This window comes from Symphalangus syndactylus, chromosome 6 (assembly GCF_028878055.3).
Source record: "Symphalangus syndactylus isolate Jambi chromosome 6, NHGRI_mSymSyn1-v2.1_pri, whole genome shotgun sequence".
NCBI classification, from domain to species: domain Eukaryota; kingdom Metazoa; phylum Chordata; class Mammalia; order Primates; family Hylobatidae; genus Symphalangus; species Symphalangus syndactylus.
The window spans coordinates 101,910,287-101,925,565 of record NC_072428.2 but is presented as its reverse complement, the minus strand read 5'-3'; the positions used below and the strand labels follow the sequence as shown (position 1 = coordinate 101,925,565).

The 15,279-nt window shown below is 42.3% G+C and overlaps 1 protein-coding gene across 5 annotated transcripts in view; it reads left to right on the top strand.

Annotated features, from left to right (window-relative positions):
* Positions 1–14,141, top strand: part of DOCK4 (dedicator of cytokinesis 4) — a 472,131-nt gene extending 457,990 nt beyond the window's left edge. For 3 of the 5 annotated variants that reach the window (XM_055283724.2, XM_063642120.1, XM_055283723.2), the window contains 6 exons: positions 841–922; positions 1,073–1,182; positions 3,335–3,407; positions 5,162–5,275; positions 8,045–8,106; positions 11,535–14,141. In XM_055283724.2, the coding sequence (XP_055139699.1) occupies positions 841–922; positions 1,073–1,182; positions 3,335–3,407; positions 5,162–5,275; positions 8,045–8,106; positions 11,535–11,987 (894 nt within the window). In that variant the 3' untranslated portion in view covers positions 11,988–14,141. The remainder of the gene's footprint in view (positions 1–840; positions 923–1,072; positions 1,183–3,334; positions 3,408–5,161; positions 5,276–8,044; positions 8,107–11,534) is intronic. The other 2 variants (XM_063642121.1, XM_055283725.2) reach the window with 1 other exon arrangement.
* The last annotated feature ends 1,138 nt before the right edge of the window (positions 14,142–15,279 follow it).

Below are 15,279 nucleotides of genomic sequence, written 5' to 3'. Positions count from 1 at the left end.
CATCCGGAGTTCGAGACCATCCTGGCCAACATGGTGAAACCCCATCTCTACTAAAAATACAAAAATTAGCCGGGCATGGTGGCGCATGCCTATAACCCCAGCTACTCGGGAGGCTGAGGCAGGAGAATAGCTTGAACCTGGGAGGAGGAGGTTGCAGTGAGCTGAGAGCACGTCACTGCACTCCAGCCTGGGCAACAAAGCGAGACATGATAAAAAAGACATGATGTGAGGGTCTGTTTTAAAATTCTCTTTACTTATGTACATACCAGAAAGTTTCCAAAGTTTTTTTTTTTTTTTATACAAGAAAAATGTAGTTTTTAGGGATTTTAGAGCGAGTATAACTCCTGCAACCAAACATTTTATTTAAACACTACTAATATGGCATTTATGATAGTTTAGTAAGACTAAGCTGAAATTTTCCTCACCACTATCTTTGGAAAGGAGGCATAACACATATTTCCAAATTCATGCTTTGAACATACTTTTGCAGATAACAAGAAGGCACATTTTATGCCTTTTAGAAGCACTCACCTATTTTTGGGCCCTAGGCTGGAAGTCATTCTACTTATACCTCAATGAAGGAATGCGCTGCTAACTGGTACAAAGTCACGGTGTGTAGCTGAATCTAACATGAAGGCATTCCTTTGGCAGGAGTCAAAATCTCAGACTTTTTATTAATTCATGCAGACTTCTTTGTCAATCTGTTATTAAGATTTTCTATATTGTTAAATGGGCTTTTTTTTTGCTACTTTGAAAAAAAAGTCGATTTTGTTTCAAATATGTCAGTGTTGTGGGAAGCCTTTAATCAGGGTGTGATAATAGCTCCCTGTGTGTTTCCAGCCAAGTCCATCTACCTCAAGCTTGAGTTCTACTCACTCGGCTTCACCTAATGTGACAAGTTCTGCTCCATCGAGTGCCAGAGGTCAGTGCCAGAGTGTGGGGAAGACTGAGGGTTCCCAGAGAACCTTCCAGTCCTGGGAACTGTGGCCAGCTGCCACACGTTCAGGCTCTCGCCTCCAAACAGGTGCAGCACCACTACCATGCTGATGATCTTCTCTCCTTCTCTTCCCAGCTTCTCCTTTGTTGTCTGACAAACACAAACATTCCCGAGAAAACTCTTGCCTGTCCCCAAGAGAGAGACCATGCAGTGCCATCTATCCAACACCTGTGGAGCCTTCGCAGGTACTCCTTGTAGGGTAGAGAAACTAGAAAACAAGGACGATTCTGGAATTGCTTACCTATCTCTGCAGAAACACATGGTAGCTGCCAAAAGCAAGCAGCTGGGCAGTGTCAGACCAATCCAGCTGGTGAAGATTGCACCTCTGTTTTCTGCCCATGGTTAGAAATTTCTGCCTGAGCCATCTTTTTTTTTTTTTTTTTTTTTTTTTGAGACAGGATCTCGCTGTCACCCAGGCTGGAGTGCAGCTGCACAATCCCGGCTCACTGCAACCTCCGCCTCCTGGGTTCAAGCAATTCTCCTGTCTCAGCCTCCCGAGTAGTTGGGATTATAGGTGCCCACCACCACGTATGGCTAATTTTTGTATTTATAGTAGAAATGGGGTTTTGCCATGTTGGCCAGGCTGGTCTCGAACTCCTGACCTCAGGTGATCCACCCGCCTCGGCCTCCCAAAGTGCTGGGATTACAGGCATGAGCCACCACGCCCAGCCCTGAGCCATATTTCTGATAGGGACACATGGTAGTTGCTTGGCAGTGATGCTAAAAGGGAAATCGGACATTTACTCTCCTTGATCTATTTCATTGCTGCTGCTTAAACATTACGCAAAGTAGTTGGGTGAATAAAGTGCCTGTGTGTGTTTGCATGCCCTGTGTATGTACCAGAAGTCTGGGGGAATGTCTTAGACTAGGAAAATACCCTTGAAGAGAAGCATTCTCCTGCCCAGCAGTCTTGGCCTTTGCCTAGACCTATTTAAAAGAGCTGCAGTCGATTCCTTTCTGGGTACCCATGAGTATAGGAGCAATTTGTTTGCCTTTGCCATTCTTGAATGCATGAGAAAAGAGCGGTTCAGTCCTGGGTCTTTCCCTGTCAACTCCTCATGGGAGTAAGGGAGCATAGCCCTCACCCCCTGCCTGAACTTGGTTTTGAAGTGATGCCTGTTTTTCTGAGAGCAGAGGCTTGGGCTCAGCCCTTGGGCACTTTGAGAGCCTTGAAGGGTGGTTTCAAAGTTGAAGATTCATGGGTAGCCCTGAGTTTTAAAGATTTGGGAATAGTTTAGGAGCAGAGAAAAATAGTTATTTCTACTCCAGCTAATTTCTCTGTTTTTCTACACCATCCTGGCAGAAGTCTGTAGCCACATCTGGAAGTGGATGACTGAGAGTGGGATTTGGCTTGATTGGTTTGTCTTTGCTGATTGTGTGATGCTCCCGAAAGTCCCAGGGTACCGCCTCGGCACAACGCTGATGTCTTGCAGAAATTATATCTGAGTGCATTTGGCTGGACTAGCTATTTCCCTTTGTCACTTGATGATGCTGCAAGGGAATTTCTCAATTTGTTCTGCTCCAGGATAACTTGTTGTCAGCATGGGCAACTCTGAAAGCCTTCTCTGATTTGCCTCCCAAGTTTTCTGGTTTTAGTAAAATTGGAAGCAGTATATATGTTGCCAAAATTTCAATAGTGTGCATTGCTGTAGTACATCTACTTTTAAGGATTTGGTGCTTTCTATTTAATATAGTAGGTAAAACCATGTAAAACTGGCATTTTTATAAGTTAAAAATTGTAGACTATCAATTATTTCATATATTTTTTACCTAATAAAGGATTTTTAACATGCAGGGGTTAAACTTCATTCACTAGTGATTTTTTGAATATTTCTCCTTTAATTCTTACTTCTGTTTATATCACCACTGTAGCATTTGTATTTATAAAGAACTCCACACAGGCCAGGTGTGGTGGCTCATGCCTGTGATCCTAGCACTTTGGGGGGCCAAGGTGGAAGGACTGCTTGAGCCCAGGCATTCGAGACCAGCCTGGGCAATATAGTGAGATTCCATCTCTAAAAAGAAAAGAAAAAAAAGAACTTCATAGCACACCTGCTATTTACTATTTATTTTTTACCTTACATTTTATTATGAACATTTACGATTTATATTTAAAATGTAATACAAACTTTTCAAACACTCTTTTCTTTCTCAAAACCTAAGGCTCTTCCCACCCCTTTTTACTTAAATATAATTAAATTATTTGTTCCTAGGCTCATATCATATAAAAATTATTTTGAACAAAAAGTTTTACTGAGGGGATAATAATCTCATTTTCTAAAAGGTTTCACATGCCCGTATATCACATCATAAAAATCAACCCTTGTACCTTTGCAGAGGATGCTGTTTAATCATATTGGAGACGGGGCCTTGCCACGCAGTGACCCAAATCTCTCTGCACCTGAAAAAGGTAAGGCCAGCCCCATGGTCAGTCCTGGAATGTGTAAGGGCTTGTTTTATCCTCATGTTCTCCAGTCTTCTGTGTGTCTGTGTGGAAAGCAGTGCTCTAGCTCTTTAATGTCAGGACTAGTATGCTCTTTAGGGGATTAATGAAGGACAGATTTATTCATGATCATTCTTCAAAAGCTGTTTTCCTATAAGATTTTAACAGCAGAATCTGAGCAAGATAGAAACGCCTGTGTTTAATGGCTTTTTGTTATCATCCAGTGAGTCACCCAGGCAATGCCTCCTCTTCCTGAAACAAAGTTGCCAATTAGGCTCCTTGTTCAGCACAATGAAAATAGCTACTTCCAGATCGATTCCGTGGTCCCACCCTTTGTCTCCCTTACAAAGCTCATTCAGCCAACTCATGTGTTGTTTGTTGTCACTCAGATACGGCTCTTGTACAATTAAATACCATTTAAGAATTGCAATCCAGTGCATAATGGAGTGTGCCCTGCCTCAAGGTCACACAAAATGAGAACCAAACACATGGATAGCAGTAAATAGCCAGTTAGGATCAGTCTGCAACACAGCAGAAGATGAAGAGCAGATTAAACGTGATTTCCTCAGCTACGGGGTCGGGGCTTGCAGCAAGTCACCCATTCACCTCTCTCAGGGTCAAGCCTCAAAAGTAAGAGCAGTTCCCCAGACCAATGAATCAAGAGTCGTTAATGAAATATTCTGGGAAAGTGCCTTTTAATTGCCCTCATTAAGAACTAAACTGTATTGTCATTTGGGTACACCTGATACATTAGAACTTTCCTTGGGAGATGGAAATTAGTGAAGTCTTAGGCAAAATTAATTATTTTAAAACACAAATTTAGCTTTAATGTTACAAGTCACATGTTGATCTTTGTCAGTAGAACTAAGGAATGTGGTATTTTTCTCACCCCGTCTACTAAAGAAAACCACAATGCAAATTTAAAAGAATAGAGAAAAAGAATTTTAAGAGTGACAACTCCACCCCATTAAATGAAAATGGTGGAGTGGTAAAATGTTGAAATTCTCAACATACCCACCAGATGGCAGTGTCTGTACAGGGAGTGAGTCACTGGACCTCAGATTTGATGTTGTAAACCTCATTGCATAGCGGCTGTTTACAACCAGCATGTCCTGCCCTTATTCCTGCCAGGATTGCCCCATATTCCTGCATCTTACCGAAGCACAGAGCAGACAAATTACAAAATAAGAATGATACTGTCCGTATTCCAAATCATTTTTTAAGGACATATTTCAGTGTGATTCATTGATTTCAGAAGGAGTTCTTTCCTCAAGGAGTTATCAGTGAGATAATGTGGCATGGCTGTTCTTTCCCAAGAATTCTGCCAAATAGTTAAAATATTAGTATGTCATTGCCTTCTCCATTTTTAGGTGTCACTTGTCCAGAAATGTTTTTAAAATAGTCTAGTGACTGCATCTTCCGTCCGTTATCCAGCATCTAAACACATTTGTCATTCTCAGCAAGTTTTACACCCCAGTGTAAAGATTCGTAGTTCCCTTTGACAGCACTAAGGGAAATAGAGAGACTTGTTAGCGCCCAGTTAAATGGTGACTCTGTTGGGCAGCCAATTAAATAAAGGTTTAGTATTCAAGAAGTTTCCTGTTTTGTTTTTCACCCAGTTAATTTTTTCATTCCGGATAATTCTGACTTTCTTCTAAGATCTCAAGCATTGGAAGGGCAAAGCTGGACCGTGTGTTTTTAGCTGTGTTATTCCCTTCCAGCTGTGAACCCCACCCCTAGCAGCTGGAGCCTGGACAGTGGGAAGGAAGCCAAGAACATGTCGGATAGTGGGAAACTTATCTCTCCCCCTGTCCCTCCAAGACCCACACAGACTGGTGGGTATTTGAAGCATTTGAACAATCACTTTTATAAAATAACTTTTATTGACTACTCCAGCTTGTCCTGAATTCCTGAGAGAAAGGTAGGCATTTGATTTCTGGGATAAAAACCTTAGTAGCTGCATAATTCCTTGACAATTGTCTCCCTCTTTCCTGAACTTCTATTACACGGGGTGAAACAGTGGTCCGTTCCAAGTAAGCCTCTCAGACAGATTTTATCGAGTGCTCTTTACCAAGCCACCATTCTCAAATTCGGGGAGGCATCCTAACCTTGGTAGGCCACTAGCATCTTCTCTAACCTTCACTTTGAACTACTTCATTCTTATCATCAACCTCCGCTAACTCAGCTACTTTCTTCAGTCTTATTCAGGACTGATGCCAGAGTTTCCAGTTGCCTCTAAATAGCTATTGACTAACAGTTATGCTCCACAAGCTTATCAGAATCATTAACTTTGCATCCATAGTTATCTGTTGCTTCGAGAGGTCTTTATGCAAGGACTATATTTCGCAAAGGGTTGATTCAGGGTACTGCATCCCTCAGGTGGTCATTTAAGCAGCAAAATCTTGGCCAGGTGTGGTGGCTTCACGCCTGTAATCCCAGCATTTTGGGAGACCAAGGTGGGCGGATCACTTGAACTCACAAGTTTGGGACCAGCCTGGGCATGGCGAAACCCCATCTCTACAAAAAATACAAAAATTAGCCAGGTGTGGTGGTACACACCCGTAGTCCCAGCTACTTGGGAGGATGGCTTGAGCCCAGAAGATGGAGGTTGCAGTGATCCAAGATGGCACCACTGCACTTCAGCCTGGGCCAAATAAGGTAGTTCACACCTGTAATCCCAGCACTTTGGGAGGCTGAAGCAGGCAGATCACTTTTGCCCAGGAGTTTCAAGACAAGCCTGTACAACATGGCAAAACCCCATCTCTACAAAAAAAAATGCAAAAAATTAGCCAGGCATGGTGGCACACACCTCTAGTCCTAGCTACTTGGGAGGCTTAGGTGGGAGAATTGCTTGAGCCCAGGAAGCAGAGGTTGCAGTGAGCCAAGATTGAGCCACTGCACTCTAGCCTGGGCAACAAAGTGAGACCCCTGCCACAAAATACAATAAACTATGTGCCACCCAGTTTATTCTATACTTGTCAAAGCCAAAAGTCAAGTCACCAATAATTTTTGAGAGACATACGAGGTCTTCAAAGAAAACAAGAATTAACTTTAAGCTTATTGATCACCTGCATTAGTACATCAGTATGTGTACGGAGGCCTAAAACTTATTGACCAAATTATTTGTATCTCATTCACAACGTACATATATTCAGGCAGTCTCCAATTTAAACCTGGTTGTGTCCCTAAAGTTGAGAACCTGAAAGCATTTTTTAAGGAGTAATATTGATGCAAATGTGCTGTGGTTGCAGGGGCCACCATAGTGGTGTCAGCAACTGCCTGAGTCAAGAGGAAGAGGGTCCCAGGGAACAATCAACTTTCTGCCACCGTTAAGGCAGGAATATAGTTCTCCGTCAGGATCAGCTTCCCCATACAGATGTGATTTTCTTCCATAATCAGCACCCACAATCAACAGGTTAGGAGAACTAAGGCTGGTATTAGAATGTGACACGTGCTGACAGCATGCTCCAGCATTCAAGAGTGCAAGAGAGAGGCTGCACGCTACCAGTGTGATCATGGAGCACTCTCCCTGACCCCTTAGGACCCAGAGCACACAGATGACCTTACCCCTCCCAAGTTAACTGGCAGGGCTGCCATCCCTTCTGCACTGATTGCTGTCATGGTCTGTTCTTGTGTCATCATCTGTGGTCACTGTTGTGGGGCTCTGTAACTGTCTTTCTTCCTTACAGCCTTTCAGTAAGTTTTGAGTTACAAACCTCACTGTGACAGCTGGGAGAGTGGCAGCTAATCACAGAGCAACATACCCAGAGTTCACCGAAATGTCTCTGTGGAATTAAGAAATGTGGCTGACTCTCACCCTGTTGACTGTGTCACAGCCAGCCTTTACCATACAGGGCTATGCTTTAGAGAGCTGGATTTGCTATACAAGCACGCACACAGGAACAGTGCTATCACGCATGCTGTGTCCCAGGTGTAGGACTTGAAAATCTAGTGAGAAAAAGCAAACAGTTCACTCTTCTTGGCCACCATGATGAAATCCATAGAGACCCACCACCAGGGGATAATGGGAAGACCTGAGTACAAGCATTAGGGGAAGAAATGGAAAACCATGCACCTCTTGTATGGCCATGGCCAAGGGTTTTCTACCTATTTGGGGAGTACTGGGGTTGTTGGGGGGAGCTGATTAAATATATTCCCATAGACCTGTTCCAGGCTGTCAGGGTGGCCATGGTGTTCCCATTGGTGCTCAGGCCAAAGTCAACAGCTGTTCCCCAAGAACTGCTCCCTAGCATCTCACACCCAAAAGCACTTTATGAGATAGATCAAGCATTGCAGAAGCACCTGGACTTTGGGGAAGTGGAAAGGACATTGGATTAGTTTGGCAACCTGTCATTTGGTCAAAGCATCATATATGCCATGATAACTTTTCACTGATGCTCCCATATCTTGGCAGTGCTGCCCTTTGTGAGAGCCCATTCTAGACAGGCATCATTTAGCTTCTCCCCCATCCTCACAACCCCCTTTGCTTAGAAGGTCCTTATGCACTGGATCATCTGTTTGGGTTTGTAACACAGAGGGCATGTACAGATAGTCAATCGTCTGGTTTTTCTTAATTGAAATGTTATCTCTCTCCCCATTGACAGCTTCACCAGCAAGACACACGACATCAGTATCCCCCTCGCCTGCCGGGCGATCTCCATTGAAGGTAAAGGCCCTTCTTTCAACTGAAACTAGAGACTGGCCCAGGTTTCTTTTTCTCTAAGACTCATCCTAGATATATCAAAAGGTGCTTTAATTTGCAGGGACAAGGCAAAGAACTTATCAAGCAGGGTTAGGGGAAGCTGGTTGAGAAAAACGACACTGGACTTTCCCCTCTGGGTGCCTCCTCCACGAACGTGCAAACTGAAGTCAGTGCATATACTAAATTAGGAAAGGAATGTGGTCCAATGTACCTCCTAGGAAATTTTCAGCCTGGCCTTTTAGTTTAAGGCACATCAAACACACACACACTTAGATTGAGAAACATCAGTATCAAGATCTACTAAATATTCTCTGTGTCTTTTTGCCTTTATCATCAGCCAAACCCATTTTGTCAAAGCCAAACCTAATGTTCCCTTTTAATATTTTATACCAAGTTTCTCATTTACATTAGAAGTACATACTTGATCATGAAAAACGAGGCAGTAATATGGATTTTAAAAATTTCTAGGGAACAAACTGGAAAGCTGTGAAGGTCAGACATTTGAATCGGTTTGTAGACATGGGCTATTTAACATCTTTAAACATAAAAAATCCCTCATGAAGATAAAGAATAATATTTAGTCTCTATCCAAATTGAATCAGACTGGCTTCAAGGATTGTCAGTACGTGAGAGATTGGTGTTCAGAACTGCTGCACCAGAGGCAAATATGAAGTGTGTCAAAAGAATGATTTTGTACCTGAGTGACTCAGGATTTACACACTCCACGTCCTGTGTGTTGATGAGCTAGTTCTAGCTAATGTGCAAAAGACAAATTAGCCTCTACAAACACATAGGGGCAGGTTGCGATCCAGTGCATCTGTGGTGCTAACAATAGTTGCTGATAGCAATTGAGAAACGGGAAAACAACCCGCCTCCCCCCACAAAATGGAGAAAATTGCAAAGAAGTGTGGTTCCCTTGGATTGCCAGAATTTCTGATGTAGAAATTCGCGGGTAAGTGCAAGTGATTTGCTCGTTTTGTTCTCATTCTGTAATGCAGCTGTTATTATGAAGTACCTGTGACAGCATTCACTCTGGAAGTCATAGCCTGTCACCTCGATTGATGGAAAGGAAAGCAACATGGCTGTTCCACACTTTCACATTTACCCTTACACAGAGCTCCCACACGCTGCTATGGAATTGTCATCTGTATTTTTCAACTTAAATTTTGTTGGGTAGTAAGAAAGTATTAGAGATTAATTCTTAAAACATTAAAAAGAACCCAAGGGCTAAAAATGTTTGAATAGCTATGAAATAGTCTTAGCAAGCTGGTATATACTGTCTCTCAGCAGACCTGTGTACATTTTTACTGGCCATATGCATTCCGAAGCCATGTCTTTATATGGAGGGTTTGAAGAGAACACAGATCGAACATTTGTGTTATACCTCCTGGGTTTCATTAGGGGGCACACTGCTACCATGTTACTAGCTTTGCAGTGTGCTGCCTTAACTGATAGAGTTTAGTGGGGTTTTGGGGTTTTTCCTCAGCCAGCCATCAAACTATGGGTCTAACCCTACAGCAAAGACTGAGCTGACCTGCCATGTTTTGAATTTCAGGTCTGACTTTTGACAGAGGTAGCAGCGAATTGGGAACTCTTAACTGGCCTTAATTTTAGGCTCCTACTAAATGACAGGATGTGTATCTACCAGCGTTATTTTGTTTACAAAGAGAAACCAAAGTCAAGTTAGCTTAAGATAGCATTTCTCAAAGTGTATGCCATAGAACATTAGTTTTCCAGGACATTTTGTAATAAGCGGGGAAAAAAAGGTCTATAGTCAAGTAAGTTTGGAAAACACTGGGCTGAACAAAATTATTTGTATTCCTTTTTCCTAAGCCTTGAAAATGCGAATATACACAAGGAGTATACGGTGTGCAGCATTTCCCAGCGGAACCCTCTTTTCACAGAGCATCTATCTTAGGACTTGTTTTCCTTGGGATACCAGTTGGGAAAGTAACAAACTCAGATGCCAAATGGGGCCAGACAGCTGACATAAATGAAGGAAGGAGGCCGGGTGTAGTCCCCACCTGGTGTAGTGGGGACTGGCAAAGTGAAAAGGGACAGCCCCTGCTCAGCTTTTAAAGATTCTATTAAGAGAATGTGTTCCATTGTGGCCAGAACTTCTAGTTCTTTATGAACTGCCAGAATTCTGGAGTTTCATGTGAAATTTGAAATGTTAAAAATTAACTAAGTAAGTTTTTAAAAAACACTGCTGATGAAACAGCTCACATCACAGGCTACAGCCGGAGGGCTACCAGTTTGCCAGTTCAGCTCAGGAGTCTGGAGTGATGGCTGGAGAAATGAGGTGCAGAACCTCGGGTGCCTCTGCTCCTCCTCCTGAACTCTCTGGGTCCTCTGAGCTGAGTGTGCTCAGCAGCCCTGGCTCCTGGCCTGCAGCATGCCCTGCTGAGCTGGGAAAGTGAATAGCGCCCCCAAAGGTTTTATGGTGTTTTTTGGGTTTTGGGTTTTTTTTTTTTTGCCAGTTCCCTCTCTTCCAAACTATAGGACTAATGTGTGCCTCCAGATTATCTTGGTGGATACCTTTTTTTAATTATTTATTTTTTGAGACAGGGTCTCATTGTGTTGCCCAGGCTGGAGTGCACTGGTGGCTCACGGCTCACTGCAGCCTCAACCTCCCAAGGCTCAGGTGATCCTCCCAGAGGAACTGGGATTACAGGCATGAGCCACCACGCCCAGCTAACTTTTTAGATTTTTAGTAGAAATGGGGTTTTGCCATGTTGCCCAGGCTGGTCTCGAGCTCCTGGCCTCAAGTGATCCCTGCTTGGGCCTCCTAAAGTATTGGGATTACAGGTGTGAGCCACCACGCCCAGCTCCTTTCTCCTCTATCTGAAAATGATAAGGAGTAAACTGGGCGGTGTGAACTGAACTCAAGGACTGATGGCCCTGGCAGATAAACGTCTGGTGTGCATTTTCAGTGCTACAAAGGACAACACTCAAATTTGAGTGTGAGTGTATTAGTCTGCCCGGGCTTCCCTCACAAAATACCACAAACTGGGTGGCTTAGACACTGGGAATGTATTTTCTCAATTCTGGCAGATAGAAGTCCAGGATCAACACGTGGCAGCCTTGGTTTCCCCGAGGCCTCTCTCCTGGGCTTGCAGACCGCCCTTCCTGCAAGGTCTTTGTGTGTCGCATTCCTGACGTCTCCCTGTGTGTCCAAATGTCTCTTCTTATAAGGACACCAGTCAGCTTGGATTAGGATCCACCATAATGGCCTTTTACCTTAATCACCTCCTTAAAGGCTGCATCTCCTGATGCAGCCAGCTTTGGGGGTGCTGGGGGCCGGGGCCTCCGCGTGGGGGCGTGCATTTCAGCGCATCTGCGTTCACGACTCAATGCTGTGTCTCCCTCTCGTTTCCTTCTCCCCGGAGCAGGGCTCTGTGCAGTCTTTCACCCCCTCTCCAGTGGAGTACCACTCTCCAGGACTCATCTCCAACTCCCCTGTCTTGTCGGGCAGCTACAGCAGTGGGATTTCTTCTCTCAGCCGGTGCAGCACGTCGGAAACCTCAGGCTTTGAAAATCAGGTGAATGAACAGTCAGTCCCCCTGCCCGTGCCCGTGCCGGTGCCGATGCCAGTGCCGAGCTACAGCGGAGAGGAGCCAGTGCGCAAGGAGAGCAAGACTCCGCCCCCGTACAGCGTCTATGAGCGGACTCTACGGCGCCCCGTCCCGCTACCTCACAGCCTCTCTATCCCCGTCACGCCAGAGCCGCCCGCGCTGCCCCCCAAGCCTCTGGCAGCGCGATCCATGCACCTGGAGAATGGGGCCCGGAGGACTGACCCCGGCCCGCGGCCCAGGCCCCTGCCCCGCAAGGTCTCTCAGTTATAAGTCACTTTTCTATGTACCTGCGATGCATTCTTTGCCCGTTTACAAAATAAGTATGATGAGAAGACATTTAGTGTAGGCACTTTAATAACTTACTCAGCTCCTTCGATGAATGGAATTAAAACTTGCTTATTAATATCATGTTGCACAATATTAAAAGTTGCTGATCTAAAACGCCAGATGTTAAATGAAGTATGGCTGAATTTCATTAAAACGTTTCTCATTTGAAAGTGGTAGTGATAAAGACTCCTTTTGTACCTTTTTATGTTCACTTTTTTTTATATAGTTTAATCTTAAAATCAATACGATATTGTCAAACAATACAATGTGTGACAATGTATCGTTTTTACTGAATACTTGATACTTGGAGAAAGCTTATTAAGTCAGTGCACATCCTAACACAGTGGTCCTTATTTTAGAAGACTTCTGTAAATAAGGCAAGGTTTATCAGTGCAGATCATCAGAATTAAAGTTCAAGCAGGCGAGCAAGACAGTATACTTACTTAAGGGGTTGCAAAGCTTGGGACTGGAAATAATTGTTTTGTTCTTGAAACAAAATACTTCTTTAAGGTTGCTTTTGCTGTTTGACTGCTGTCTACATTCTTAAAATTCTATTTTGTGAATTGGTTGCTAAATCCCTTACTACCCTGACACCATTGGTATCTACTGTATTTCTTTTCAAGGTGCAATTTGCTTCAGAGTTCCAATCAGCTAGATTAAGCAAGAGGCTCCAGAAGAAATGTTTACTTGAATTTTGCGCTTCCTTTCTTGATAGTTTCCTATATAAAATTTGTCATTGAACAAGAGCAAATGCTGAAGTATTAAAGAGGCACAAATGACTGTGCCCCATTAGCAAGAATTCAGGAATCAATACAGGACAGTATTAAATTAATAGCTTAAGTGAAGAAAAAAAAACTTAGTGAAAATGTATTAGCACGATTAAATGGCAAAAGGACTTATAAAAGGCAAGGGCATTAACTTTCAATCCTGCACAAAATAAAAAATTCCTCACGACTCTCCACTTTTACCAGTGGAGTTTGTCTTAGCTGACCTGTCGTCCTTCTCTTGAAGGAGGATTGCTGTAGACTTCTCTAGCTTGAATATTGCAACATAGCATCTTAGGTCTAGATAGGGATGCTAATGCCACAGTTGTAGAAGTGTGAAAAAAAGCACCTTGTATGTAGTAATGTATTTTATATCTTTGTTTTTTCTTTTACTGACTGTTTATAACACTCAATTGACAATAGATATGAACTGTATTTTAAATCATACTGTTCAATATTTTCCCTCTTTTGTTGGGAAGCTCATTTTAGTTTAACTATGTTTGTTTTGTTGGTAGCTTACCTGGAAGGCAGTGACCACTTTTTTATATTCTCTTAATGAAACCATTCAGCAGGTATATGCTGTTGAGGCTGGTTATAGAGGTTTTCTATAATAAATGTTCAAGTATTTTTGTATATAACTGGTTAATTTTAATAAGAGATACCATTATGTGTAAAAAAAAAAAGTAAAAATAAAAGCAAACAGTTGTTGATGCAGTATGATTGTTATAATTATGCCAAATACTTTATGTATGGAAAAAGAATATTTGTACGTATGTGCTTTTAACAATTCTGCCATATTGACTTTACAATTTTGAATGTCGGAAAAATTAATATATGTTAAATATTTATGTTTAGTGAAAGTGTTCATAATTGAGAAAAGGAACATATGCATTTTAGCTTTGTATCTTGCAAGTTTTGCAGTCAGAAATTTTTTGAACTAGCTTTTGCTTTTGATAACACTTTGTGTTTGTAACCACATTCATATATATATATATATATGTGAAGCTCCATATTTCTGTTGCTTTAAAGAAGTAAAACCTTCCATTTAAATAAGATGACATGCATAAGATAACAAAGCTTCCTTGATTTCCTTTTCCTGTGTAATTTAATAGATTTGTTGACTAGTGCTTGGGCACAGTATAAATCAGTGTTATTTGCTCTTGGAGCCATTTTTTAAAAAAAATTTTGGCAGTGAGCAGTTGAATTTATCATGTGTGTGTATTTCTGAAGCAGCTACATAGCAGAACATTTTAAGAGATTCTGTTAGCCCACATGTTCATGTTGGTTGCTGCTGAATGGTAAATATTAAATAAAATTACCAGATTAATCTTAATATTTCTGTCTTTACTCCTATAATCAGCATGTCTTTACTTGGAATAGAAGCGGCTCTTGATCTTATTATAGTGAGATTTCCAGACTTCTTTTTAAATAGATCCTGTTTGTGTTGTGCTGCCACATAGATGCACTTCACACTACAGCTCACTTACGCCATAGGGAACAATCACTGGAAAGGTAACAAACAGTATGGGTTAATATCCCATAGAAAGGGTAACATTTACCCTGGTCGGCTGACCATTCTTTGGCCTAACCAGAGCCAACTTAACAAGTCAAACCATCAAAATGTGTTTGCATCAGAAAACCTGACATAAAACAGATAACTTCCAAGCATATAAGGGCATGGTTAAATGGTGGTTTTGACAGCTGTGGTAAAAATCTATCTGCATGCCAACTCTTCTCCCTGGTTTTCATAAAATGATAGAAAATATACATTTGACATACACTGAAAAACCCATTGACTACAAGATTTCTATTAATAAAGCCTGGCTTTTAACTTGGTGAAATGTGTCAATATTGTATTAGGTTGAAGACATTTATATAACTCAGTGCCAAGAAAACCATTGTCTACAGCTTCAGCCTCGTAGAATACAAAAACTCATTTAAAGGCCATTGTCAGCTGGGCACAGTGGCTCATGCCTGTAATCCCAGCACTTTGGGAGGCTGAGGCTGGTGGATCACCTAAAGTCAGGAGTTCAAGACCAGCCTGACCAACTTGATGAAACCCCATCTCTACTAAAAATACAAAAATTAGCTGGATGTGGTGGCAGGTGCCTGTAATCCCGGCTACTCGGGAGGCTGAGGCAGGAGAATTGCTTGAACCCAGAAGGCGGAGGTTGCAGTGAACTGAGATCATGCCACTGCACTCCAGCCTGGGTGACAGAGCAAGACTCTTGTCTCAAAAAAATAAAGGCCATTGTCAGTGTCCTCCTGATTGTTTCTCAACATTAAGTGACTTTAGAATATTTTGGGGTTATTTATATTACAACTGAGCCCATCAGTATTTGGATTCTACAAGCATAATTACAATAAGAAGAGCTCAGTTTCCTACATAAGTAGGTTTCTCCCTGGATTGTTACTAATTGTTCTACAAAACACAACAAACAGAATAACAAGTTGCATAGCTTTGCCTTTGT